Genomic DNA, 27,467 nt, shown 5'->3' on the forward strand with positions numbered 1-27,467 from the left:
CAAGAGGAAGGCAGGGAGGGGGAGGGGAGGACAAGGAAAACATTGGTTTGAGAGGTGAGGGATTAAATTTCAACAAAATAGGAAAAAAAAAAAAAAAAACAAGCACAGGAAATTGTGTTTTAATTAGTAAAAAGTAAACCATGAATGTGGAACTTTTAGTGCTAAGCACTGAGATGAGCTCTGAATTTAAGAGATTGACCTGGCAATGATATGCGGAATAAATTTCAGGAGAGTGCTATTACTGTAGGAGAAGTCTGCTGGGAGACTTTTTGCTGAAGCCAGGTGTGAGGTGACAGGGCCTAGAATAACAGTGGAAGGTGGGCTTAGAAAATGGCATCTGTTACTCTCTCTAATTTAGCTCATTCTGAAAATTAAAAAGGATTTCTAAAAGCCTCACTTTACATGTTCACTCCACATTCTGAATATAACTCTTAGGGATGGACACCTGAAAATGTCTGAAAATGAACAAACCTTTCATTTACTTTATTCACAGCCATCTGGATGTCTTCAATGCATGTCATAGTTATCTCGTGACACATGGATTTTTATATTCCAAGCCTGAGAACAGACTCAAGTGGCCACGAACAAAAATAAATAAATAAATAAATAAAGACAAAAACAACAAAAAACTGCACTGTTTTCTATCAGAGTTTAGATGTTTTCACTTCACTTTCAACCCAAGAACTTGAAAGTACGCTACTTTTCAGATACTTCAATATTTGGTATTCGGTCATACAAATACAGTTCAGATGCTAAAGAATGTTAATTACATTTTTCTCTTTGTATTAAAACAACAGAGCTAAGATTTTGAAAATATAAAGTACTAGGACAAGGCCAGATGTCTTCTCTAATATCCTCTGCCAGACTGACAAGAACCATTTTCTTCAGTTTTCAAGTGGAAAAAAAAATAATAAAATAAACTCTCATTGAAAGTTGGAGGTAGAAATCATTTTAGTTTTGAAGAGCCTCTTATCTTGTACAAATCTAATGGCTTTCTTTACTCTCTTAGAGTCTTTCCACACTGTCCTTATAAAGCTAGTCAAGAATTAATATGTCAAGTTTTTTCATCTGACTCATGGTATAGACAGAACTGCAGAAGCAAAGTTCACTAGGTTTTCTTGGGCCTGTTATAAACTTAAATTAGGGCAGTCCTGGTGGCTCAGCGGTTTAGCACCGCCTTCAGCCCAGGGCATGATCCTGGAGACTCCGGATTGAGTCCAACATCGGGCTCCCTGCATGGAGCCTGCTTCTCCCTCTGCTTCTCTCTCTCTCTCTCTGTATCTCTCATGAATAAATAAATAAAATCCTTTAAAAAATTAAATTAGATAGTATAATACATTATGAATACATTCAGAGGAAGTATTAGTCATATAACCGCCTCAAGTGCTAAATATATGTGAGGAATAATTTACTATTCAAACTTTTACTTTATCCTCTCAGTGAGACTCAGAATTTGCTAGATTTAAAAACATATGAAATAAATTTAATTAAATGTCTTCTTACACATTTTTCAGATACAAATCATTTTATTAACTCACTGTATTTGTATAAATTATATCAGTTCTCCTTTTTTTTTTTCTAATGAAATATGTACGTAATACAGAGTTGACAGTAGCAGACTTGGCCCTCAAGGAAAAAACTGGATTCAGGCACTTCCGGAACTAACTAGAAATCACAACACTGAATGCCAACTCCAATTCTCTAGCTGAGTCAGCAGGAATATCTGCCTGCCATTAAACTTTGACTAAAGAATCTTACATAGCCCTTACTATCTTACATAGTCTGTTTCTTTTTTTCTTTTTAAGATTTTATTTATTTATTCATGATAGACATAGAGAGAGAGAGAGGCAGAGGGAGAAGCAGGCTCCATGCCAGGAGCCCGATGCGGGACTTGATCCTGGGTCTCCAGGATCGTGCCCTGGGCGAAAGGCATGCACTAAACCACTGAGCCACCCAGGGATCCCTAATGGTCTATTTCTTTAAGAGCCTTTTACTTGGTTTAATCAATGGATTTACCACTTTACTATGACAGATAAAAATTATAAGTGATTTTTTAGGTATGAGGGAGATTCTTTACTGAATTTAGATGCACATTTTTTTTTGCCTGAATAGTCATGATCTTTTGTGAAACTGCTACTTTTCAGTCGAATAAGTTTATTCGAGAATTGATAGTTTTTATAAAACTAACAAACTAGAAATTAAATGTACATTAGTATAGCAGTGATATGTTTTCTTGAGTTCTTGAATATACTTAGTAGTATTTTCTGATTAATGTCATAGCATCACTTTTCTTTTAGTATTTTTAATATGCATACTAATTTTACTCACCAGTTTATTTCTTAACTAAGTTCGTTTTTATGTCTATTTTTAAAAATCTCCAACTAATTACAAACTCTTTTAGGGCAAAGGCCTTGTATTTTTGTTTTATTTCTCAGCATAGTTTCTACCAGAATGTTTTGCAATAGTGAGTTCTCAATTAACATTGCAAACTGACAGACTCTAATTGGAAATGGTCTTCTGGGACCTCCAATCCAGAAGGCGAACAGAACATTTGGGATTTTCAGAATCAGGTTAAATAAGCACAACAACCTAAAGGCAGTTAGGAACAGTGCGGAGCAACTGAGAGAAGCTGCTGGGAGCTATTCTGATTGTGTACCTATGGAATGAGGGAAGAATTCCAGGAGGTCCTCCATGAATATCACTACTATGTTCCATCAGTAGTGAATAGATAATTATCAGCTTGATAAAGATAAGACTACACTGATTTAAAAGCAACTCTTCCAATATATTCTCTGAACAAGAATCAGTGACTGGGTATGAAATAGGTAATGTTTATGGGGAACTAAGAAAAGCTAAGTCTTCTATAGACCCAAGGACATGCTGCAGAATCTGTTCCATTAAGTTTGACAAGAGTACATGAAACTCACTAATAATAGAGAATAAAAAATTTAATTTTCCTGAGGAATTCTGGGACATGAAACAGCCTGAGTCTTCCTATTCAAGGAGCAAGGGAGCTGAGGTATTTACGTACCAATTATATATATATATATATATACACACACACACACACACATACACACATATACACAAACATATATTATACATAATAAACATATTATATGTAATATAAACATATACTTATATATAAACATATACTTATATATTATATAATAAACATAAACATATTATATAATATGAACATTATAATTATAAACATAATTATAAACATAATTGATATGTGCATATATGCATATATATATGCTTCTGGGAAGAAGAAATTAGGTGGATTTAAAGGAATATATATCTTTATCTGCCTGTTCATACGTAAGATTACAGGAAATCAAGCCTTCTCAGCATGATATTGACATGGTTCTTGCCTTGGGATGAGTTTCTACATGCTCAATGAAGGATATTTTTTACTAAATTCTTTTATTAGTAACTCTAACACTATTTGGGATGAGATTGGTCATGTGCTCCATGAGCAAGTAACTCTGATAAGCAAGTATTCTTCACCTGCAGTGTATAAAATATTGTGAAATTCTGTCTTGAAATTTATTAATAGGGTAATTATAATGACAGTAACTCGTTTTAATAAGCATTGTAGTTACCACAACAAACACTATTAAGACCTTCCAACCCAAAGGATGATGTTTTGTGAGGAGGGGTGGTGAGTGAGAAAATCATCCTTAATGAGACTGATTGATTTTTAAAGATTTTATTTATTCATGAGAGACGAGAGAGAGAGAGAGAGAGAGAAAGAGAGAGAGAGAGAGGCAGAGACAAAGGCAGGGGGAGAAGCAGGCTCCATGCTCGGAGCCTGATGTGGGACATGACCCCAGCACTCCAGGATCACACCCTGGACCGAAGGCAGGCGCTAAATCACTGAGCCACTCAGGGATCCCAATGAGATTGATTTAAGGCATTAGTTTTCTTGCCTTGGTACCAAAATTACCATTTTACCATTTTTCATTCTAGATCTCTTTCTAAACTTTGTTATCCACAAGTCATGCTGATGGGTTAATAAAAATAAACTGAAACAATTCATCATCAATTTTTAACTATGTAGTTTATAATTCTTTCTAACACAGGTAAATTGTATTTGGGGAATAAATTGGTTACATGTCATCCTAATTTCCTACTAATTTCTCAGATAAAAATGTAATAAATAAATCTAACAGACAAGGGTAAAAAAAAAAAAGTCACTGCTTGGTCTGAACATAATGAAATGCAGCAATCTACCTAAGTGAAATTAAAGTGGGGAAATGTTTCAGGAATAAGAATGCTTACAAAATGTTTAATGGATATTGAAAAAGATTTGTCTCATGTGTGAACAGTGTCTGCACACATGAAAACTTATTAAGCTAATGCCTGTGAATCTAATTTCTTTTTGAATTAAAAATCATCTTTAATCAAACCCTAACCTTTAAAGTTGTATGACCTCTATTACCCTATGAGCAATATAGTCATGGCTAAGAATAAGTGGAAGAATTAGGGGAACACATTCTCAGAAAATTGTTTTAAAGCCCTCAAGAATCTCAAAGTAACAAATATATTTCAGTATAAACTCTTCAAAATTCTATGAGCCTGCTTTATATACATACTTATATTAATATATATATAAATTTATATATTTACATTTATATATAAATATATACCAAATAATTTATATAATTTTAGAGAAGCATAATTTATATATATAAATTGGGTATATATGTTAATTGTGTATATATACATATTATTACATATGTTATATATAATATATAGTGTACATATATTTATATAAATATAAATTATTATGTTCCTCCAAAAATGGGTCATGGAGCTCCTAATAGTGGTCATTGCTTTTTAGAGAGGGCAAATGAAGCAGTGTTGGTATTAGGAGAATGCTAAATCCCATTAGTAATTCTGAAATTCTAAAATTATAATTTCTTTAGGTCTCAGCATACATGGCAGAGAATCATTCATTTGGCTTAAAACACTGGCAGTAAGATTTCAACACAATCTGGCAGCCCATCTCTCAATTAGGCCCTCGTTCCTCCTCTAATCCCCCCATTTTAGTCAGTATTCCCCTCAAAATACAGTTCACTTCATCTCTCTTCTGTGTCTTTAATCAAAATGCTCACTCACTGTGGAATACCTCTGGACTTCCCCTCTACTTGTTTAAACTCTGTGTCAAGACTCCTAAGAATTTGGTATTGGGATCCCTGGGTGGCTCAGTGGTTTAGCACCTGCCTTCAGCCCAGGGCTTGATCCTGGAGTTCCGGGATCGAGTCCCACATTGGGCTCCCTGCATGGAGCCTGCTTCTCTCTCTGCCTGTGTCTCTGCCTCTCTCTCTCTCTCTCTCTCTCTCTCTCTCTGTGTGTCTCTCTCATGAATGAATAAATAAAACCTTAAAAGAAAAGAATTTGGTTATTTTCCCAATTTTGCTGGCTAACGTGTTAGCCTGTCATAGTTTCATGGACGCTCTACAAAGACATTAGATATCCGGGTCAGAGACAAAGGACTTTATGACTCATGTCTCCAATGGATATATGAGCTTCTTGTTTTCATAGATTCTTCTCCCTCAATTTCCAGGGGAGTGATCTGGGGCAGTCCAGATGAATGCTGCACATACAGTTTGTGACACAGCTAAGGGATCCTGAGCTTAGGACTTCCAATTTTAAAAGTTCCTGCCAGCAAACTTGCCCAATCTTTGCTCCTGAGGAAGACATTGCCTTTATTATCCTGGTCAGGAAACAAATTGCCCTCTGCCCTGGAGACAGACATCATCTCTAATATCAGAGGCTGTTTGCTACACAGACATCTGTGAAAAGAGAGTTCAGAACAAAAACTGCCAAAAGACATGTAGAAATATCATGACGAATCTTCTCTGAAATCTCATCCTTCAAACTACAATGTAAACCCCACTTCTTTTTATGGTTAAGAGTCCATAGGACCCTCTCACTCCCAGAACTACATTTTCTGTGCCATATGACACATCATCCATGTTATGTAGTATAATTTATGTTATTTATCTTCTTGCTTAACATTTGTATTCTACTTAAATGAATTATATATTTCATGTTGTCTCTTTAAGCAGTTTAAACTCAATGAAGATACAAATTATGTGATAATTCTTTGTAGCCTCACAAATTTAAATGAATTATATTTTGAACAGCCACTTAAACATTTGCTGAATGAAGAGTCAAAACTTACTGTTAAAGTTTCATCCTAAACAACATGCAAATAAATGGTAGAGTGGATTAACCCCAGTTTTAACATCAAGTTCTGGGGTAAAATTCGTTAGAATGTGCTATCAATGTCCCTTGTTATTGCCTATCTAAGATACCATTTCAGCCAATTCTATTTGGTGTCAAAAATCAAGGAGTATCAATTCTTCTGAAGAATTAAAGAAAAGTGTGAATATAAATCTCATCTTAAGTTTTAGAAGATAATAACCTTCTGATACAATTTGGAATGAAATCAGTTTTGACTTGTAAAGACTTAATAACAAGGGCCTCCAAGGCAAAATCTTCAAAATCTTCAAATCTACAACAAATTATACATGCACACCATTTATAAATCCAAATAATTATAAAAAACACAACTTCAAGTATTTCTAATACCCAGAGGCAAGCTTTTCTAATTCATCACTTAACCAGTCTTAGTTTTGCCTTCATATTTCTAAATGTTTATTTATAGACTGCATTTTTTTCATTTTCCTATTGTCTTGTTGATTATTTCCTGTTCAAGAGAAGCCTTTACAAACTATACTAACCCCTTTATGCTAATCTTCTCCCATCTTCCTTATATTATTCTTTTGTTTAAGTCAAGTGCTGTTGTTATAGATCACTATGCAAGTATTCTTCACAGTTGAACCTTGTAATATATTTTAATTACATTTCATTTTACACAACTTTCTTTTTGCTTTCTATTATTAACACCCGTATTTTGTTTCCTTAGTTGTGTATTTATCTATCATCACCCCATTATTAAGCTTTCCCTGAAAAGCATAAAATTCTTCTCTAAAACCAGGCAACCCACCAATTGTGTCTGGTTTATGAAAACATCTTTCATGGAGCCTCTTCCAGCTTCAGTCTGTCTTGGTTGTCCTTGAGACCCAATACACAGCTATCATCGTGGTGTCTTGCTTCATTATCATCCTGGGATTCCCCTCTATATTCTCCTATACACAATCTCCTTTTTAAAGTTATTATTACTATTATATCTCTTCCTCTTTTTTGATATAATTTCTAGTTTTGGTGCAACATGTATAAAAGCAGTGGCCTGAGAAAGGGAACAAGGCAGGAAAAAAAAATGAAAATTTTATAAGGTCTAAAAATGTCTCCTAAAAAAGATCTTTGATATTTGAACAACAACAAAAAAAAACAATGTCTGGCCATGTGAAAAATTCTAGGTTGGAAATAATTTTTCTTCCAAATTTCAAAAGCTTTTACTCAGTTGTTTATTAGCTTTCTCATTTCTTTGAGAAGACTTGTGCCATATTAATTCCTAATTTATTACATGTGATCATTCTGGGGAAAAAAAAAAACTCTTTGGAAACTTTTAAGATCTTAACTTTCCTCCTAGTGTTCTGAATTGCATATTGATATTTTGGTGTGGATCTTGTTTATTGCATTGTACTAGACACTTAGTATTTGAAAACATCTGTTCAACTATGATGGGAAATTTTCTTATTTTTTAAAAAAATAATTTCTTCACCTCCATTTTCTCTGTTTGGAATTTTTATTCAAATATTAGATCAGCTAGACTAATTCTTTAATTTTCTTATCTTCTCTTTCTTGTTCTCTTTGATTATTAAATTTTGTTTTACTCTAAGATTTCAATGTTATCTTTCATAACTTCTATTGATTTTTGTTATCATTTTTAATATTCCAAGAGTTCCTCGATGTTTTCTGAAAATTCCTTCTTTCTTGCTACATGTGTGCAATGTTGTTTTTTTTTTTTTTTCTGAGAGAACTAATTAAAATAATCAATAATTGTGTTTTATTTTGTATTTTGGCCCCCTGACTTATCCTTGTTTTCTGAATTTTTTTCCTATTTCCTTTTTTTAAGATTTTATTTATTTATTCATAAGAGACACAAAGAGAGAAGCAGAGACATAGGCAGAGAGAGAAACAGGCTCCCTGTGGGGAGCCCTATGCAGGGCTCAATCTCAGGATCCCTGGATCATACCTGAGCCAAAGGCATATGCTCAATCACCAAGCCACCCAGGTGCCCCTTTCCTATTTCTTTTTATTTCTTTTTTTACTAGAAGCTTGTCTCAAATTTTGAGGTATATGGTATATTCCCGTTTAGGAATTAGTTATGAAAGAGCTTACTACTAGTAGTTTTGTTGATCAATAATAGTAGGCTTTATTTTAAGTGTATTAGCTGGACTGCTGTCATCAAGTCCCATATTTCTCAGGATCCACAGCCTTTCCTCTGGAGTTCATCAGTTTTCCTAGACAAAAATTCTCCAATATTATGCCTGGAAGGCATTCCCAGAAATAAACTGGAGAAGGGACCATGTTGACTATGTAAACTTTCACTTAATAACCATGATTTAACTACAGTATGTTGCCTCTTGTTTTTGATGACTCCTGGTTTCTTAGTTCAAAGTCTCTCCAGTTCAACATCTCATATTAAAAAAAAAAAAAAATTCTAGTCTTTTGTAGGAATTGACTGGCAAGCTGGCAGGGAAAAGGAGGTGGTTAAGGCACACAATTGTGAAAAACGTGGAAGGACATCTGGGTATGTAACTCTTCTCACACAGACTTTTAGTTAATTCTCCTGTTTTTACACTAAATACATTCCTACTTCAGAATTAAGTGGTGTCTCCAATTACTGAGCTTTTTAAGGATTCCACAGCATGAGAATGCCAATGTTCTTTAAACTGATGGCTTTAAGCTTTCTTTAGTATGCTAAGCAATGGCCATTTCCTGATCTGATTCTCTTCCTTCAAAATGGTTTTTCCTTCATCTCCTCTCCCATTGTCTCTATCCTGGGTTTGTTGTTGTAGTTTTATTCCTTTACTCCAGTTTTAGCGTGGGTCTTGGGAGAAGACAAGAAGAACGCAGTGACGGTGATGGGCACTGAGGGGGCACTTGATGGGATGAGCACTGGGTGTTATTCTGTATGTCGGCAAATTGAACACCAATAAAAAATAAATTTATTTTTAAAAAAAGCAGTGGCTTAAGTGGAACTAATTCTACGTATTTCTGTCAAGCATACAACTATTAGTTTTAGACTCTCAGAAGCCATATCCCAGCAAACTAAGACTTGCAATCAATTAGCTTTTGATCAGAAATAATGTATAAATGATAGGTCAGATTTTAGAAAAAAAAGTAAAATATTATGTGGTCATGAAATCTGCCTCGGTATAAAATATACTTTTATTAAGAATTATAGCCCTTAGAACCCTTGGAATGTTTTTATAACTCTTAAAAAAACAAATGATAAGTCACAGAAGTTAAAGAACATCATTATATTTTCTCAAAATAGTAACAGTGGAAACAGTATTCTTGATTGAAATAGTAAAAATAAATAAAACTACATTTTGTAGTTGCTTTATAAAACTTATATGGTCCAATTTTTCTACTACATGAAATTTAAGAAAATTTTGTGGGAAAAATTGCTAATTCAGATTAATAAATCTTCCCAAATTGATCAAAATGTTAATACAGTGTCACAAATATTTCAAAATATCTAATAAAAACCACCTCATTTTATATCAGTCATCATTTTGGCAGGTGCTTCTTGTGAAACTAAATCTCCTCATGAAAATAATGATGGGCTATCACTAAATTTTATCTTAGGTAGGATTTAGCTCTAAGGTCTAGAAATTTATGATTAGATAATGAGAGATCTACATTTTCACTGAAATGAAAACTTCCATAAAAATGGTGACTTTAAAAGTAATACTTTTGGGTGCACATTTTAGAGACAATCTATTACAGGGGATTCAAGGTTTAATTCCGATATTATTTATTAAGATTTTTGCTAAATTCAAGATATCATCAGCCTCAGTTTCTTGTTACAAATATAATCTTCATCTGCTGATTTTTCTGTATTTTGTATTCTCTGCCCATCTTATGTTCCAAGATCTACTGATATTGATAACAGGTTCCACTCAGGGAACTAGTTACGAAAAGAAATAGAAATCTACAGTTTAGGTGATGATTCAAATACCATGGCTCCAAACAGAAAAATTGGTGCTGTTATTTTAGCGTTTTCTAAAATAGTTAAAGTACCTGAAATAAAGTTGTTCACTTGTTTATGGTTTATAAAAATGAGTATCTATTCAATCAAGTAGTCCAACAGCAAATCAAAATCCAAGCACAGATGAATCTTAAGACAATAATGATTTTAGACAATGGAATTGCTAAATTTAAATGCAGCACTTATATGCTAGTTGTGTTTTTATTGACAATGACAGAACAAGTTTTAAGTTCTAAAGATTCCTGTAGAGAACACATACTTGAGCCTAAAAACTGTAATCTCCAATAAAAGTTATATATGGAACCATGGATTTCTCAAGTAGGACTACCTGTTTCTACTATGAAGTATTCTTATTAGTCAAACATTTAACAATTTACTATCTGGAGGAATTTATTTCTCCAAACCTTTAGTAATAGGCATAACCACTTGAAACACATGTCTAGATCCCAATAAGAAAGTTCTTTCCTGAAAGCAAGGCATTATATGGAAAATTTAGATTAGAGCAATGTCACATTTATTCATAGGGCCCATAATTTGATACATGTTATTTTCTCAAATAATATAATTTTAGAAAGCTTTCTAATAAATCTTGGGCACAAAGAAAAGTACTGGAAATAGTACTTCACTATAACATGTATCCCAGTGACATTTCACTTAAACAACATAAAATAAGATGTTTGTCAAGTCCTGGTTGTAAGGGACTTGACTGGTTGTAAGGGAAAAATCCCTGAAAAAAAAAAAATCCCTGTAAGTCCTGGTTGTAAGGGAAAAATCCCAAAGGAAGTCAAAGAAGAAGGAAACAAGTTAGTGCCTTGAGTCCTGGCTGCTTGGAGGAGAACCCAAGTCTTAAAAGATTAACAAGGCTTCGGAGTGCTGGAGGGAGCAGTGCTATCATCTCTACCAAAGTGTGCGATGTAAACTAAAATATTGGGGTACAACAGAGGATGGAGAGCAGGAGATATGAACAGATAGAAATGCAGGAGTATAATGCAGAATAGTACAGAAATGACTCTGTAGTAAGAGGAGGAGAAAAAAATGTATTGTTTAAAGTCCTTAAAAATGTCCTTTCCCCCTTTGTATTTGATTTTTAACCCAGCAATATAATTGTTTAATTATATATATAATATATATATTTATATAATATTTATATATAATAATTATAATATTATATATATTATTAACATACCTCTTGTGGCAGCAGTGAAAGTCACAATCTTTTGTACAAAACCTTTGGGAAATGTTTTTCAGAATATTGCAGATTTTCAAAAGATAATACAGTACATATACCATGTATTACATAATATACCCAGCAGGCTTTGTGGCAATACTGTGTAATCAGATACATTATTTCCTAAGCAAAACATATGATTATTCATACAAAGTAGGGTAAATAAAGAACATGAAGTATTTTCTATTTTTCTATTTGAGTAATTTAAAATCAGATGTTGCCACCAAACTAGTTCACATCAGGTTTTGCTGAAAACATTTATCCATAAAGCCCAACAAAGCAAGTAGCAAATATGCTCATTCAATTTTCAGAACTTTTTAGATTTTAGAATTGTGTTTAAGGTATTGGAGTTGTGTGTTTTAAAACTTCATGACCAAAGGGCACCTGTGTGGCTCAGTTGGTTAAGCATCTGCCTTAGGGTCAGGTCATGATCCTGGGGTCATGGGATCAAGCCCTGTGTCAGGCTTCCTGCTTAGCAGGGGAATCTGCTTCTCCCTCTCTCTCTGCCCTTGCCCCAGCTCTTGCTCCTGTGTGCTCATGCTCTCTCTCTCACTCACTCTTGCTCACTCTCTCTCAAATAAATAAGTTTTTTTAAATTTAATGATCAAAACTATAATAACAAAAAAGCAGTTACAGGGCAGCCTGGGTGGCTCAGCAGTTTAGTGCCTGCCTTAGACCCAGGGTGTGATCCTGGAGACCCAGGATCGAGTCCCACATCGGGCTCCCTGCAGGGAGACTGCTTCTATCTCTGCCTGTGTCTCTGCCTCTCTCTCTCTCTGTGTCTCTCATGAATAAATAAATAAAATCTTAAAAAAAAAAGCAGTTACATATTCTAGAAAGTTTTATTATAGAAATATGTAATTTATTTAAATTAAATTCAGTTTAATTAAAAATTAGATATGAACAGCCATACTGTTTTCCAGAGTGGCTGTTCACATATAATTTTAATGAAATCTTGCCATTTGTAATGATATGGGTAGAATTAAAGAGTGTTATGTTGGCAAAATCAGTCAGAGAAATGCAAATACCATATAATGTAACTCATATGTGAATTTAAGAAACAAAACAAATGAACAAAGGGAAAAATGGGGGTCAAACCAAGAAACAGATTCTTAACTATAGAGAACAAACTGATGGTCATCTGAGGGGAGGAAGGTGGAGGATTAAACACACAATGGGTTTTAACGAGGGTACTTGTTATGATGAGCACTGAGTGATATATGAAAATGTTGAATCACTATATTGTATACCTGAAACTAATAATACACTCTAGGTTAACTAACTGTAATTTAAATAAAAACTTTAAAATAGGGGTGCTTGGGTGGCTCAGTCCATTAAATATCTGTCTTCTGTTCAGGTCATGATCCTAGAGTCCTGAGATCGAGTCTGGCATTGGGCTCCCTGCTCAGTGGGGAGTCTGCTTCTTCCTCTATCTCTGCCCTCCACCCCTCGTTTGTGCTTTCTCTATCTCTCTCACAAATAAATAAATAAAGAAACCCCCTTTAAAGTAATACATATGAACAAAACTAGTAAAAATACTGTTGTTGCTGTTGTTGTTTTTAAGTATACATAACTGGGAATATTTGATCAGGAGAAGGGTCAGAGGCTATACTGTAGTGAGGTGATGCATGGGTAAGGCCAACCTGTATGCCCTGAGTATAGCACATAGGCTGACGGTGCCTGAGTCATGCCAAGGGACGCCTGAGGCACTAGAAAAGGTTAGATAGAATGGGACCGGACTTCTCTCTTATCCTTTCCAGGAAGGGAACAAGCATCTGAGTGCAAGGTAAATCAGAAATGCGGCCTTTCCAGCCACTTCCCATTCACCTGAACTACTAAATGAGATCCAACAAATGGTGCAATCAATAGATCATGTACAATTCCAGTCACCTTCCTAACCATGCAATACTTGTCCCACATTGAAAAACAAAAGAAAGGGACCCAATGCAAGATAGGTAGAAAAACAGGAACTCCTCATTTGTTACTTATGTCTGAATTACTTAGAGCAGAGAAAAAATCTTTTTATTCTAACAGTAGAGAACTAAAAAAAAAAAAAAAAAAAAAAAAAAAAAGGGAAGTTCTCATAAAAAGACAGTATGATGATGGATTAAACCTGTGCAAAAGAACAAATTGAATATAGGCCCTTGATTTGTTTTGGTGGGGAAGAAGTAAGGAGACCAAGAAAATTTTAAGTATATTTGCTAACAGCAAAGAGTGGAAAAATGAGAGTAAGAACCAAAATAAATCAACAAACACTTTCTAGGTGGCACAGCATTGCCCAAGGTACTGATTACTTTCAACAGAGGTAGATCAAAAACAGACTCTACCTGGAGATTTGGGTCATTCACAAGCCAATTCAAATAATACCTCTTACATTTTATGCCTTTACAAAAACAAGAACAGCTGAATTCACATAGGGGTAAAGTTAACAGAGCAAGTTACAGTATGTATAGCCTAATATTTTCTTTATGCAGTTATAAAAATGCACTTATATACCTCTATATAAAGAAAGAAAGTATATATGTTCAAACCCTAATGATCATTGGTGGGATTAGCAATAATATTTATTGTCTTCTTGTGACTCCGGTTCTATGATGAAAATGTATTACTGTCTCATAAAAATTATGAAAATTCTTATCAGAGATTCTTTCTTCAGTAAATATACTATATAAGCTAGAGTTGTCTTATATACTTTTTATCCTCAACTAAACAGAATGCTACGTTTTGGAACAAATCATAGTTTTTCTCAATAGACAAAAAAATAGATCTCAAGTTGTAGGACAGAAAGCCATAGAAGACTTAATTGTAGTTTTCTGGGAAAGTTACTTACAGTATACATCCACTCTGATTGACTTTATCGCTGGGGACCCCAAGCCATTCTCTGCTTTACAGTAATACCGGCCTCCTTGGTGTCGCTGAATATTTGTAATCCTCAAAGTCTCATTGAAGACACTTGAGTCTTGGAATCTGTCAGAGGCACTTCCTGCTGTTTTGGTCCACCTGATCTGAGCAAGCATCAACAAAGATTGTTACTTTAGGTTGGTTTTCTCAAAGAAAAATCAAATAGGCATTACTCATTTAAAGAGTTCGCTTTTGGAGATGCTATATGTCATTCCTGGCAAATACTGGAAAAAATTTAAATTTATATGCACAATGGAATTATAAAAATTTGAATGTGATGTCATTAGTGTATTGTGTATGTAATTCTAATTCAATTACATAGAATTCATGAATAGTTTTATGGGGGCAATATAAATATAAAGGGAATTAGAATTAAGTATATGTAATATGTTGAAAATATGGATTAGTTTCTCTTTTTGTTGAGAATTTAAATCTTTCTTTCATATTTTTCAAACCCTCCTAAGGTACTTTATATTTATTTAGAGCAGACAGGGTCCTAATGTCTTGTCAGATATATTTTGTTATTTTTCTTTAAATTTCCTATTTGATTTGGATAATTTAAGAATGCTAACCCTATAACAGCTTATTGAGATTATGTGTAATTATATATACTTGGATGTTAAAAGTGGGTTTCTTTATGGCTTTGCTTTAATAAGTCCACAAATGATTTGTCTGTTTTGATAATTAGAATTCACTTTATATCAATAATTATTTTCAAAAAATGTGCAAACTTTTCCAAAGAGAGCATTTCTATTAAACTGCCAAAACACTTGGAATATCTAAAACATTTCATTATAAACAATAACATTCTCTTAAACACAGCTGTGTACAATAGACTTAGTTTTGGCTAGCAATAAAGACTGGCATTCAACTCCAATTTTGTGTATCTTAGTATATGAAACCTGAACAAAAGGCACATAATGGTACTCAAAATGATACAAAATAGGAAATAAAAAGGATTTGGTTTTACTTTTCTCCTTGTCCCTGCTGTACAGAATGTTTATTTTTGTTTGTTTTTATATTTGGATGGAGAAATGGTTAATAGAAATCCTTGGTCAAACATATAAGAGATACATGGAAAAATGAACTAAAGGCTGACTCTTAAAAACTGAAATCCTATAATACTGCCATCTATGCTATAATGTTAATTAAAATTTATAATCTAATGACATTAAAAGTATCTTTCAAAAGTTCTCCAATCATTAAAATATCAGTATGAATATAAGCATGCCTGTCCTTAATTGTGAATGAAATGAAAATGTTACTTAGAACTAATTCACAAAAATAAATATCAAATATTTATTCAACGTCTTTCATGTGCATGGAATACACACAAGACTAAATGGCAAGACTCCTGACTTCAGGCAATTTATAAGCTGGTTATTAATATGCTCATAAACAGACAACGTTTAACAGGGCATTGGTTTTTTTGTTCTTGTATAGGCAGATAGTAATTCTACAATAATCATTTCTAGAATATAATCTGAGATCAGTAAAACACAATTCCTATTAAGATATCAAGTTTTCTTTGACTATCATAATATAATACTAAAATTGATTTTAAATAATATACATATCAGATAATAAAAAGGAGTTCAAAATAAAAACAATTTTGGAAATGGCCTAGTCCCTTTAGATATTAAAAATGTTACTAAGATACAATGATTAAGTTTAGTTATACTAGTACAGTACTAGAAATCATTCAGGAATTATGGATAGAGAAAGCAAGTGTGTGTGTGTGTGTGTGTGTGTGTGTGTGTGTGTGACAGAAACAGAGAGACAGAGAGGAAGGCAGAGAGAAAAACAGGGAGAGAAAAAACTGTGATGCAAACCAGCAGTTATTAACCTTGTTGGCCTTAAAATGCCTTTCTACTCTTAAAAATTATGAGCAACCCTAAATAACTTTTGTTTATTTAGACTGATAATTTCCATTCATAATTATTTTATTAAAAATTAAAACTGAGGCAATGTTAGACTATGTATTATTAACTCATTTAAAATTAAATTAATAAATTGATGACATCTGACAAGGAGAATTTTAGTCAGAAAACTATTTTCCAAAACAAAAAAATAATTGAGTAAAAAGAATGGCATTGTTTTATAGTTTTGCAAATCTAATATCCAGTTTAATGAAAAAGAGCTAACTAGATTAGATAATCATATCAGCTTCCACATGCAATCTGTTGCAACAAGTTGCTTTGTTTCAAATATAAAGAAAATCTGGCCTCACACTGATATTTTGAAAGGGAGGAGTACATAACTGTGCATAATCTTCTTTGATACTACACTAAAACTCCCCAATGGTAGTTTCTTAATGTTTGTTTGCAAAGTAAATTCTCAAACTATATCAGTGAGCTTTTTGTATTCTGTTACATTAAAATTCACTGGTTTATCTTGCACTTTGATTGGATCTTTTACTCATACATGATTTTGTAACATTATGCATCAGTCATTTGAAAATAAGAATTTACTGAGTTATGCAGATCTTCCAAATATTGACACATTTCATTATGTAATATCAGAAAAGGAGCATATTTTATGAATTTCACTGCCAATCGCTTCAGAAGAGAGAGTCGTTACGTGTTGGGAAGGCATCATGCTTATATGGGCAGATTTTCCAAAATTCGAATTTTTCTCTTAAAACTGAATTATATACTTAGTAAGAAATATAGCTAAGGTGTTTTCTTTGGAACGACAGGTTCACTTCACTGATTTTTAAGAAAATATTTGTTAAATACCCAAGTCTGAATAACCATAGTTTGCATAACAGTCATCCTTTTATGTTCTATGAAAAAGAGTGGCAAGTTCAGTACAAAACTCAATTATACAAGTCCTTTACCTTAAGACAGACTCTGCACTTCGGGAAGTAGCAGAAATGCTTTACAGGACTTCTTCATCTTGTCATACAAAATATTAAAAACACAGCATTTAAGTTTGAAGTTGTTAAAATGTGATCATTTTTACTGATTCATTGAAGATATTCTGAGTGATACTGCTTTTGTTTGTTTTTTCACTGTGAGGGTATGTTAGTGAAAAAAGTAGGGAAGGATACAGACTGCAAGTACAATTCCGGGCTGTAGCTTTGTTTTGTGCGAAGGTGCGGCCTGCTTTATCCAACATTGCTTTGCACCATCACTGCCAATGCAACAGTGAAAAAAATAACATTTTCTTCCTAAGCTTCCTGTAAAGATCACAAGGTCCCCTTAGAGATCTAGCAGCATCACTCCAAGAAACATTGATTGTTAAGAATAGAAAAACAGCCATATCTCTATCTGTATCTCTAGCCATTTATTGCTTAATAAATGGTGTCAGGGCCACTGACTGTATATCCATTAAAATAAAAAAAAAAAAAATAGCTGACTCTCCAACCCACCCTTCACACTGAAATAAATTCTAGATGCAATTGTCACAAATACTGATAATATCTTTGTATTGTTGAGGTTTCATAGTCAGGAGGACTGGAAGGATAAATTGGAAGGAGCTTCCTTTTTGAAAGAAAACTTTGTCAAAAAAATGGTAACACATTCCGATCTAGCAACTATCTGTTAAAATTTACCTTACTATCATTTCCATAAGAATGCGGAAAATTGTATGTATAATGGTATAACACTGGGAACAATATAAATATCAAATGATAGGGGAGTAGTTGTAAATTAATTGATTCTAAAATTAAATTGAATGTAGTCATCAAAAGAACTAAAATACAAAATATATTATTAAATAAAAAACGGAACAAAAGAAAATATTCTCATCTGTATAAAAAGAGTATGTGTGCATGCGCACACACACACATATACTAATATGTTTGTTAGAATTATACACAGAAACACAAAATTTAACAATGAAACACAAAATTTAACAAGATTAACTATGTGTGTGGCTGGAACAAAGAAGATAGTGAAATGTTTTCTTTTTTAAAATTCTTATTTAGAATTCTTACTTACAATTTATTTTACCATGAACAAATACTGTGTTTATTATAAGTTTTTTTAAAAAAGAAATATAATTCTGTAGTGAAATGTAGGAAATAAGAGAAGCTAAAAAAGAATAGAGAAAAAAGGAAATAATCACTTATGAAAAAGTTTTTTCTTTTTCTTTATTTAAAAAAAAAAACTAAATACTAAAAGGAAATACTACTGAGCCCCAGAAAGACACATCTACTCATTGAGAAGGCTTACCAAGTTATATATCTCAATGATGAGAAAAGAAACCTCCAGATATACTATCATTAAAGCTGTAACTTCAAAGTCTACAAAGAAAATTGTATAGACTTCCATGTAGAAGGAACAAACTGTTATAATTTGTCAGAGCCTGCTCACGTCCTAAAGCTGACTCTCTCCTTCTTCCACAGTAATGGAACCCCAAATTATTAATCAGGCACATGCCTGCCCAGGACAAAGACAACATTCCTCTGCTATCTATTCAACTATATTCTTGCCAGAGTGTTTCTAGCAGAAATGTCCTCATGGGGAAGCAGCAATCTACATGTTGCTCATTTCTGCACATTCCACTGGCTCATATCTTGGACTATAAGTTGATTTGGAATGAAAGTCCAGCAGCAAAGCAATAAAACAGAAGAAATCTGAATCTCTGACATCATGGAGTTGCACCTACCTGCCCTGAACTATTTATAGCCCTGGCCTTCTACATGGGAGAGAAATAAAATTCATACTTGTTTACATCATACTTTTGAGGGAGATTTTCTGGAACTTACAGCCAAATTTAAATTTAACTGATAAGCCTAGGGTGGTACAGAAGGTCAGCTTGTCCTCTGGAATCTCACTTCCAATGTTGACAGCTTGAAAACAGTGGAATAGCACCAGAATTTACTCGAAAAGCTGGTGGGAAGGTTTCTATCTCCATATCAAACAATTAATATCTCATTCATCTAGTGTGAAAGAAAATATTCAGTGATATAAAAACATGTAGTAACCTCAGGGTTCTAATAATCCCACTTGACAAAAATACTTGAAACAATACTCTAATCACCCATCAAATAAACTGGATCTGAGGGTTTGGTTTTAGAGAAGACACAGAAAAGCATCTGGTGGTGAGCAGTCCATACATGTCCAGTTAATGGGTAAGTATAGTTTTTCTAGGTAATAAATAATTTAAGTATTAAATAAAGTTTGTTAAACCTAAAAAACATAGAATAAGGGGACTTGTAATATCTCAGCAAAGTCTTAGAGTTTGAGGAGAGTGTAGGACACAAAGGGGACATGAAACTTAATGACTTAGGGATATATATATATATATATATATATATATATATATATATATATATAAAACGTGTGTGTGTATACATATATACACGCAGATAGTGACCATAAAAGATTGGTAATCAAACTGTGGAAACCAAGAAGGCATGGACAAAGTAGTAACAAGAATATGTAAACTAAAATCAATTAACCGGTCAATCAGAAGTGACAATATACACAATAAGGTTAAGTTAATAAGAACAAATTAACACTTTAAAACACTAACTGGAAAGAATGTCATTACTTTGTGTAACATTAAAAGTCATAACTAACAGTGAAAATATACTGTCACGGGACACCTGGGTAGCTCAGTGGGTTAAGTGTCTGCCTTTCGCTCAAGTCATGATTTCAGGGTCCTGGGATAAAGTGCTATGTCAGGTTTCCCACTCAGTGAGGAGTCTGCTTCTCCTTCTCCCTCTGCTCCTCCCCCCTTACAAGTGCTCTCTCTCTCTCAAATGAATAAAGTCTTTAAAATATATACTATCATTAATTGGTATGCAGTAAAGCACAGAGAAGCTAAAGACATAACAAACAAAATTAGAAACAGAAGAATTTGAGAAACATGAAGTTGCACTGGGAAATTACAATACATCTCTCTGAAAACTAGGCAGTTCTAGGTAAAACATTTTTTTTTTCCTTAACTTGAAAAATAACTAAGACAAGGAGGAACTGAAAAATATAATCAACATGTATGATATGACTAATAAAATATAACAAAATCTTTCATTCATAGAACAATTTTTTTTCTTATGTCCATTAAACATTTACAAAAATTGATCATGTAGTTAGACCAGAAAAAAATCTTAATTAAAAAAGCAGAGACAGTACAGGTGATGTTTTCTAGTCTCAATTAAATACAGTTATAAATAAGTTATCAAAAGATGACTACTACAGGGAAATCTGGTCATTGTTAAAGAGAAAATTAAAAGGAGAATTGCTAGCAATCTAAAAGTCAACGAACAGAAATCATCTCACACTAAAATCTGTGAATGCAGTGAAAGGAGTAACATAGAAGAAAATATAAACTGAAAGTACCTCTATATTAAGAATGAATGAATGAATAAATAAATAATAAATAAAACAAGTACTCATCTAATTTATTTTAATTTAATGTAAGTTGCTGGGCTCTATTCTAACTTACTGCTTGTTAAGCCATACAAGTAGAACTAATTCATCTTCATTTTTAATTTCTTCTCCCAGAGATTCTTGAGAGCTAGCCTGGCACAGATTTACAGAGAGTCATTGGGGAGACAATAAAATAGGAAGTACCACTGGAAGATTTCTGGATAATTCAACTCTGCATCCCCAGGAATTAGTTCGGTAGAAAGTCTATGTAGATTAGTACTAGTGCTCCAAGTACTACTACTAATACAGATATGTTGAATGAAAATATGGGTCTTTAGTTTGAACTTGAGAGATTGGTAGATATAATGGTGGGGATTAGGTTCAGCCATAAGACAGAAAAACTAACAGTGATTTATACATGATGAAAGTTAAATTCTGTCATGTAAAAGATATCTGGAGTGAGGCAAGCCAGTGCTGACTTATGGCCCTATCAGGGCCTCAGATTCTTTAGAACCTCTCTACCATCTGTTGCTTGGGCTCAAGACCCCAAATAGTAGCCAGACATTTAATTTTCATTTTCCATTCCCAGCAGAAGGAAGATGGAAGAACAAAATGTGCCTGCTAGTTGTCCTTTACAAAAGTTTCTAGAATGTTGCCTCATGACAGTTCTGCTAATATCATTATAGTTGTATCCTATCCCTAGCTACAAGGAAGGTTGGGAAATGTATACTTTACCTTATATAGCACTCTACCCTCTCAACTCTCTGCTATAATCTGATGGTTCGAAAATTGTGGAAAAGAGGAAGGAGAATATTTGTGACTACTGCTGCTCCCACAGTGGGGATAAAACATGTCCAATGTTCATATCAGCTGCATTATTAAATATGATTGTGTTTAAATCCTGTAATGATGACATTAATGTTTAAATCCTGTAACAACATTAAATAATCATTTCCTTAAAATAACATGAACAGAAAAAAGAAAGATACTACAATTTAGGAAATATGTTTATTGTAACTCTCTAATCTGAACAAACAACATGGAGATCCTCTTAGGTTGCAGAACATAACCCTTAACTTAGGGTTTTCCAACTCCCAAAAAAGAATTTTCTACTTTGTTTTTTGGTAGACTATTTCTGGAACATCATTGCTTTTATGTAGCCTTAAATAAAACCAGTGTGAACTGAGATAACTCAAGAAAATGTTAAGAACCTGAAGCATAGATTGAAGATAGACCGGGATAAACCTAAAAAAGTATATTACATAGATGCTATGAACCCAATAAGGATTTAGACTTTAATAATGCTCAGATTTGTAGGTTTCTCCTCTCTTTAATTAAGGTCTAGTGAATGAGGATTTGTGAAATGAAGTTACTTTCTAACAGTAGTCAAGTAGTTAGGGCATATATATACTCAGGTCAACTTGTAGAGACAAATCTGAGCTTCGTCCCAGCCTTATTTGTACTCTGAAAGATGACCCCTCATCAATAAAAGGAAGCCAAAGAAAAAATAAGATAAAGATCATCTGATCTGCCTTAAATATTGGTGGCTTGCCATCAAAGGTTTTGGGAGTAAACAAAGCTGGTTACAGGGCATCAGCCTGAAAGAGCATAAAGGGATATCTATGGTAGGTATGAGCAGACAGTATTCATTACATTTGAAAAATATGCATTATCTTGCATTAATATCAGGGAAAATTACAGAGGAAATGTGTTCTCTTTGAATTACTAAATACAATAAATAGAATTCTGAGTGGCACAGACTCCAGATCATATAGGTTCAATTTTTAATAAGTCACATCCATCTACCATAAATTATAGCAAAATGTCATACTTGTTCTAAATTCAATTATATAAAAAGAACCACAATTGTCTGACAAAGCAACAAAATTTAACCTGAAAACTTCTATACTCTGCATAAAACATCATATTATTCTCATATGCTCAGAATATTGGAGATCACTACTACTACCAGCATTACTACTACAGTAACAACATAATAGACATCTTTTTTTTTCATAATAGACATCTTTAAGAAATTTCTATGTGTTAGAGTTACTGATAACTATTCACAGTGAGATAAGAAAGAATTTCTCAGTGTAAGTAGTGCAAATATGCTTAGAGAAGCAATAAGGAAACATGAGTCTGAGCATCAGTGAGGGATCTTCTCACCCACCAGTGAATAGGAGGGTGGGGAAAGGATCATCATGGTAAACTCACTGGAAAAGGAAGGAAAGTCGTGGGATGAGGACTTAGATATTTCTGAACACTGATATGCTATAAAGAAGAGAAGATATATATATATATATTTAATAATAAATTTATTTTTATTGGTGTTCAATTTGCCAACATACAGCATAACACCCAGTGCTCATCCCATCAAGTTCTACCCATCACCCAGTAACCCCCGCCTCCACCCCCACCCCCTCGCCCACGTCCCCTTCTACCACCCCTTGTTCGTTTCCCAGAGTTAGGGGTCTCTCATGTTCTGTCTCCCTTTCTGGTATTTCCCACTCATTTTTTCTCCTTTCCCCTTTATTCCCTGTCACTATTTTTTATATTCCCCAAATGAATGAGACCATATAATGTTTGTCCTTCTCCGATTGACTCATTTCACTCAACATAATACCCTCCAGTTCCATCCACGTTGAAGCAAATGGTGGGTATTTGTCGTTTCTAATGGCTGAGGAATATTCCATTGTATACATAGACCACATCTTCTTTATCCATTCATCTTTCGATGGACACCAAGGCTCCTTCCACAGTTTGGCTATTGTGGTCATTGCTGCTAGAAACATCGGGGTGCAGGTGTCCCAGCGTTTCATTGCATCTGTATCTTTGGGGTAAATCCCCAGCAGTGCAATTGCTGAAGATCTATTTTCTGATACTCTTTTTGGCTGTGGCTTTTCTTTGGACTTAAACTTTCAACAACTTACTCCTATGTGACTAAACTATGAGAGAAAGTGAACAAATGTAGTGCTTACCTTTGACAATGCCAGGGTTCCTAATGTATACAGCACACTACAATAGGGCCTATAAGCATTATTTCAAACCAAAGTTGATAGAGAGGGTAGTACATCTTGGTGCAAAAAAATACATGCTCATAAGTAAAAAATGCTGGGGGTTAATGTAGGTTGCTTAATGGAAGGGTTTTTATTTTGTAGCATAACCAATATATTAACCATGGACTCCAAACAACCAGCAATAAAACTTTACTTCTTTAAAATTTACAGGAGCACCTAGCTGACTCAGTTGGTAGACACATGGCCCTTGATCTTGGGGTGGTGAGTTCAAGCCCTATGTTGGTTATAGAGAGTACTTAAGCAATAATCAATTTTTTTTTTTTTTAGATTTTATTTATTCATGAGAGACACAGAGAGAGAGGCAAAGACATAAGCAGAGTTTGGAAAAGCAAGGAGCCTGATGTGGGACTCCATCCAGGACCCAGGAATCATGCCCTGAGCCAAAAGCAGATGCTCAACCACTAAGCCACCCAGGAGCCCCATTTTTTTTTTTTTAGTTACAAAATGCTTTTATATTTGATCATATTATTTTAATCCCATGGCAGGCTTTAAAGGATAGGAAAATCTTTTCTCCCCATTTCACAGCTCCAGCTCTTCTGGGACCATATGACTCTGTGCCTTTGTTCACTGGGCTCCTTTTGACCTGAAAGTTCTTTTCCTTGCTATTATTAATCTTATTAACTCCCTTTGATCATCTAGATATCATTTTATTAGAAAGCCTTCCCTCCCCCAGAAATCTCTATTTTATCTGTCTGTGGCCATAGCACCTTGCAATTCCCTCTATGAGAATATATTCATCACGTGCTATAGAAATTATTTATATGTTGTCACAGATAACTGGTTCTGCCTGATTCTCTGAGCCCCTTTATCCTCCTCATATGTGCCTACTTAGGATTCTCTGTTTTTAATGCAAGAAGGTCCTTGGGCTACGGAGCCACTTTGCTCTCAGAGGCAGCTTCAGAGTTTACCTTCATCCTGTGGCTCTAAGCAATGAAACAGTGGAGTGGACATGAAAGCTCAGCACACCCGCCTCTGATTAGGATGGATTCAGAAGCATCTTTTGCCCTCCAGAGTTCCGCTGCAGCATCCAGCTGAGCCTAATCGCCCAAAGTCGCACTCCTGCCCTCCTTCTTCCTTTTCTCCTCCCACTTTCTTGCCCTATTAGCAGTTTCTCCTAAGAGCATTTCCTTAATAAATCACTGGCATGTGAATGCTTATCTCAAGCTCTACTGCCAAAGAACCAGACCTAGGACACAATTCTTTTACCTTTAACAAACTGTAAACCATTGTTCTCTTTTTTTGATATTTTATTTATTTATTCATGAGAGACACAGAGAGACAGAGGCAGAGACACAGGCAGAGGGAGAAGCAGACTCCATGCAGGGAGCCCGACATGGGACTCAATCCCGGGTCTCCAGGATCACGCCCTGGGCCGAAGGCAGGCGCTAAACCACTGAGACACCTGGGCTGCCCTAAACCATTGTTCTTGATCTTGAGGTCTTCTGCCCAAAGCACAGAGTCTGGGGCATAATAGTCATTAACAAAATCACTGTTGCTTGAATAAATTCCTAGCACTATGATTCTGCTGACAAGGCAAACATAAATTAGACAAAAATCCCACTCCACAAGGCACTTACAATATAGTAAGTTTCGGTTAACTGAGATGTGCTTTTAATACATACTTCAAATGTAAGCTGAGTTTACTCATCCACTTTCATTTTGAAATAATACACCAAAGTATTTTTATTTAATCTATATTTTTAATGAATTTCTATCATTTTGTCTAAATATTTTGCCCATTACTTTTTATAAGCCTAGGATTTTATTTTGTACATGGGTGGTTGAAGTTAGAGGAAGATATCAAATGATACCTTTTTAGTGTCAAATTAGCATTTGAACTATTATTGAACAGCAATTAGCAATATTACGCAGGACAAAAATCAAGTAGGATAGATGGGGAAAAAAAGAATTTGTAAAGATATATTTATTCAAGGGAACCAGCAATATTGAAGAAAAATAATACAAAAATAAAATAAAAATAGATGACATGAGTTATGAAATCGTGTATCTTAACACTACACCCAAGTTTTAGAATAGACACAGACTACTAAGTGAACCAACAGTAGTACAATACAGCTGGTATAATATTAAACACTCTGCTAAATATATTAAAAAATGATTGAAATGTAAAATTTTGACTTCATTTTTTACCATCATCTAAATGTTTAAAGATTACATTTCATACATGCTGTAGAAAAATAGGAAAAAAAGTATATGATATTCTCCAAGTGTTTCACAAGGTAGATGGTAAGAAATTTGTTTAGCTGCTTCCACCCTGGCCACTCCTTCTTAGGCTTTTTTTTAGCAGTTCCTACTCATGTTCCTGACCTCTGAACGGTTGCGTACCTTAAAACATGGCCTTTTCTATTTATACTCACTTCCAGGCCATCTCCTCCAGTACTTTAAAGACCACTTACATGATGCTAACTCCTAAGCTGGTGTTAGTAGTTCAGGCCAGTCTCCTACCACCATCATCTGTCCACCATCTCCACCACAATATATCAAAAATGAGCTCTTGTTCTCCCCACCAGCCCCTTGCAACAAAACCAGCTCGCCCAGTCTTTCCCACTTCTGTTAATAGCAACTTCCTCCTTCCAGTCATTCAGACCCCAAATTTGCAGTTATGTTGATGAAAAAAGAAGTGAATAAAAGTACAAAATCATATTAATTTTAGTTAAAAAAATCATACCAGACCTTTGATAGACTTTAAAATTTGGTTTATACCTGGAGAAATTGTAAAATAACCATTTACTAAATGTTCACATTTTGTCTGGGTCCCCAAGACCACACTTAGCTTTGATAATTCACAGGAATCTTACAAGACCCATTACATAGTCAGGACTATGATCTATTGATAGATAGTAAAAGGATACAAAGCAAAATTAACAAAAGGAAAGATAGATGGGGAGAAGTTTAGAGAGAAACAGGCACAAGCTACAAGTCCCCTCTCCGGGGAGTCACACAGGAGGCACTTAATTCCCCCAGGATTAAATTATGACAACACATGTAAACTGTCTACCACAGAAGTGCATTCGAGTCTCAGTTTTATAGAAGGCTGGTCACATAAGCACCCTCTGCCTAGCATGTACCAAAATGTAGAGCCTCAGAAGCAAAGCCAGTGTTAGGCATTCATCCTACTGTTTGGATACCAATTTAGGCACAGTAAGCCACTCTAATCAGAGAATGGTGAGACCCTTCCTGAAATCCTAGCTCTTAGATGGCAACCAAGGGCCAACCTTGCAAGTCAGCCTTTCTGAGGATAGTATTCTCAGGCCTGCTAGGTTAAGCTTTTCTGTATACATATAAACCTTGTGCCAGAAATGTTGTGTGGGACTTCTGAAGAAGCGCCTTATGGGAGAATGGCATGGGTTCATTTATTTTTCCCCTTTTCTTCCGTGTTACCTTAGATTCCAATGTGATAGCTGGAGCTCCAGGATCCATCTCAGATTGTGGGCCACCTCCAAGGTAGAAGTCATGTGCAAAGGATGGGTCCCTATGGCACCATGATGCCATTATACCATTTCAGTATTCTCAATGTCTAAATTTATTTTCTAGGCAGAATTGATGCTTATCTTATTTAAGCTATTATTTCTGCATTCAGCAATTAGCAGCCAAACGCATTTTGCCATGAAAAAATTAAGCAAAACATAGGAAATCCATCTGTACATCTGTAGACTCTATAGATAAAAGATCTATTTTTCAAATATGAAATAATGAAAGTAATACTCTTGAAG

The 27,467-nt window shown here is 34.3% G+C and overlaps 1 protein-coding gene across 3 annotated transcripts in view; it reads right to left on the reverse strand.

Annotated features, from left to right (window-relative positions):
* Positions 1–27,467, reverse strand: part of MDGA2 (MAM domain containing glycosylphosphatidylinositol anchor 2) — a 786,794-nt gene that overhangs the window by 356,649 nt on the left and 402,678 nt on the right. For all 3 annotated transcript variants that reach the window (XR_013386160.1, XR_013386159.1, XM_077909189.1), the window contains exon 3: positions 14,260–14,434. Coding sequence is in view for 1 of the 3 variants with exons in the window: in XM_077909189.1 (XP_077765315.1) it covers positions 14,260–14,434 (175 nt within the window). In the remaining 2 variants the exon portion in view is untranslated. The remainder of the gene's footprint in view (positions 1–14,259; positions 14,435–27,467) is intronic.

Source organism: Canis aureus, chromosome 9 (genome assembly GCF_053574225.1).
Source record: "Canis aureus isolate CA01 chromosome 9, VMU_Caureus_v.1.0, whole genome shotgun sequence".
Lineage (NCBI taxonomy): Eukaryota > Metazoa > Chordata > Mammalia > Carnivora > Canidae > Canis > Canis aureus.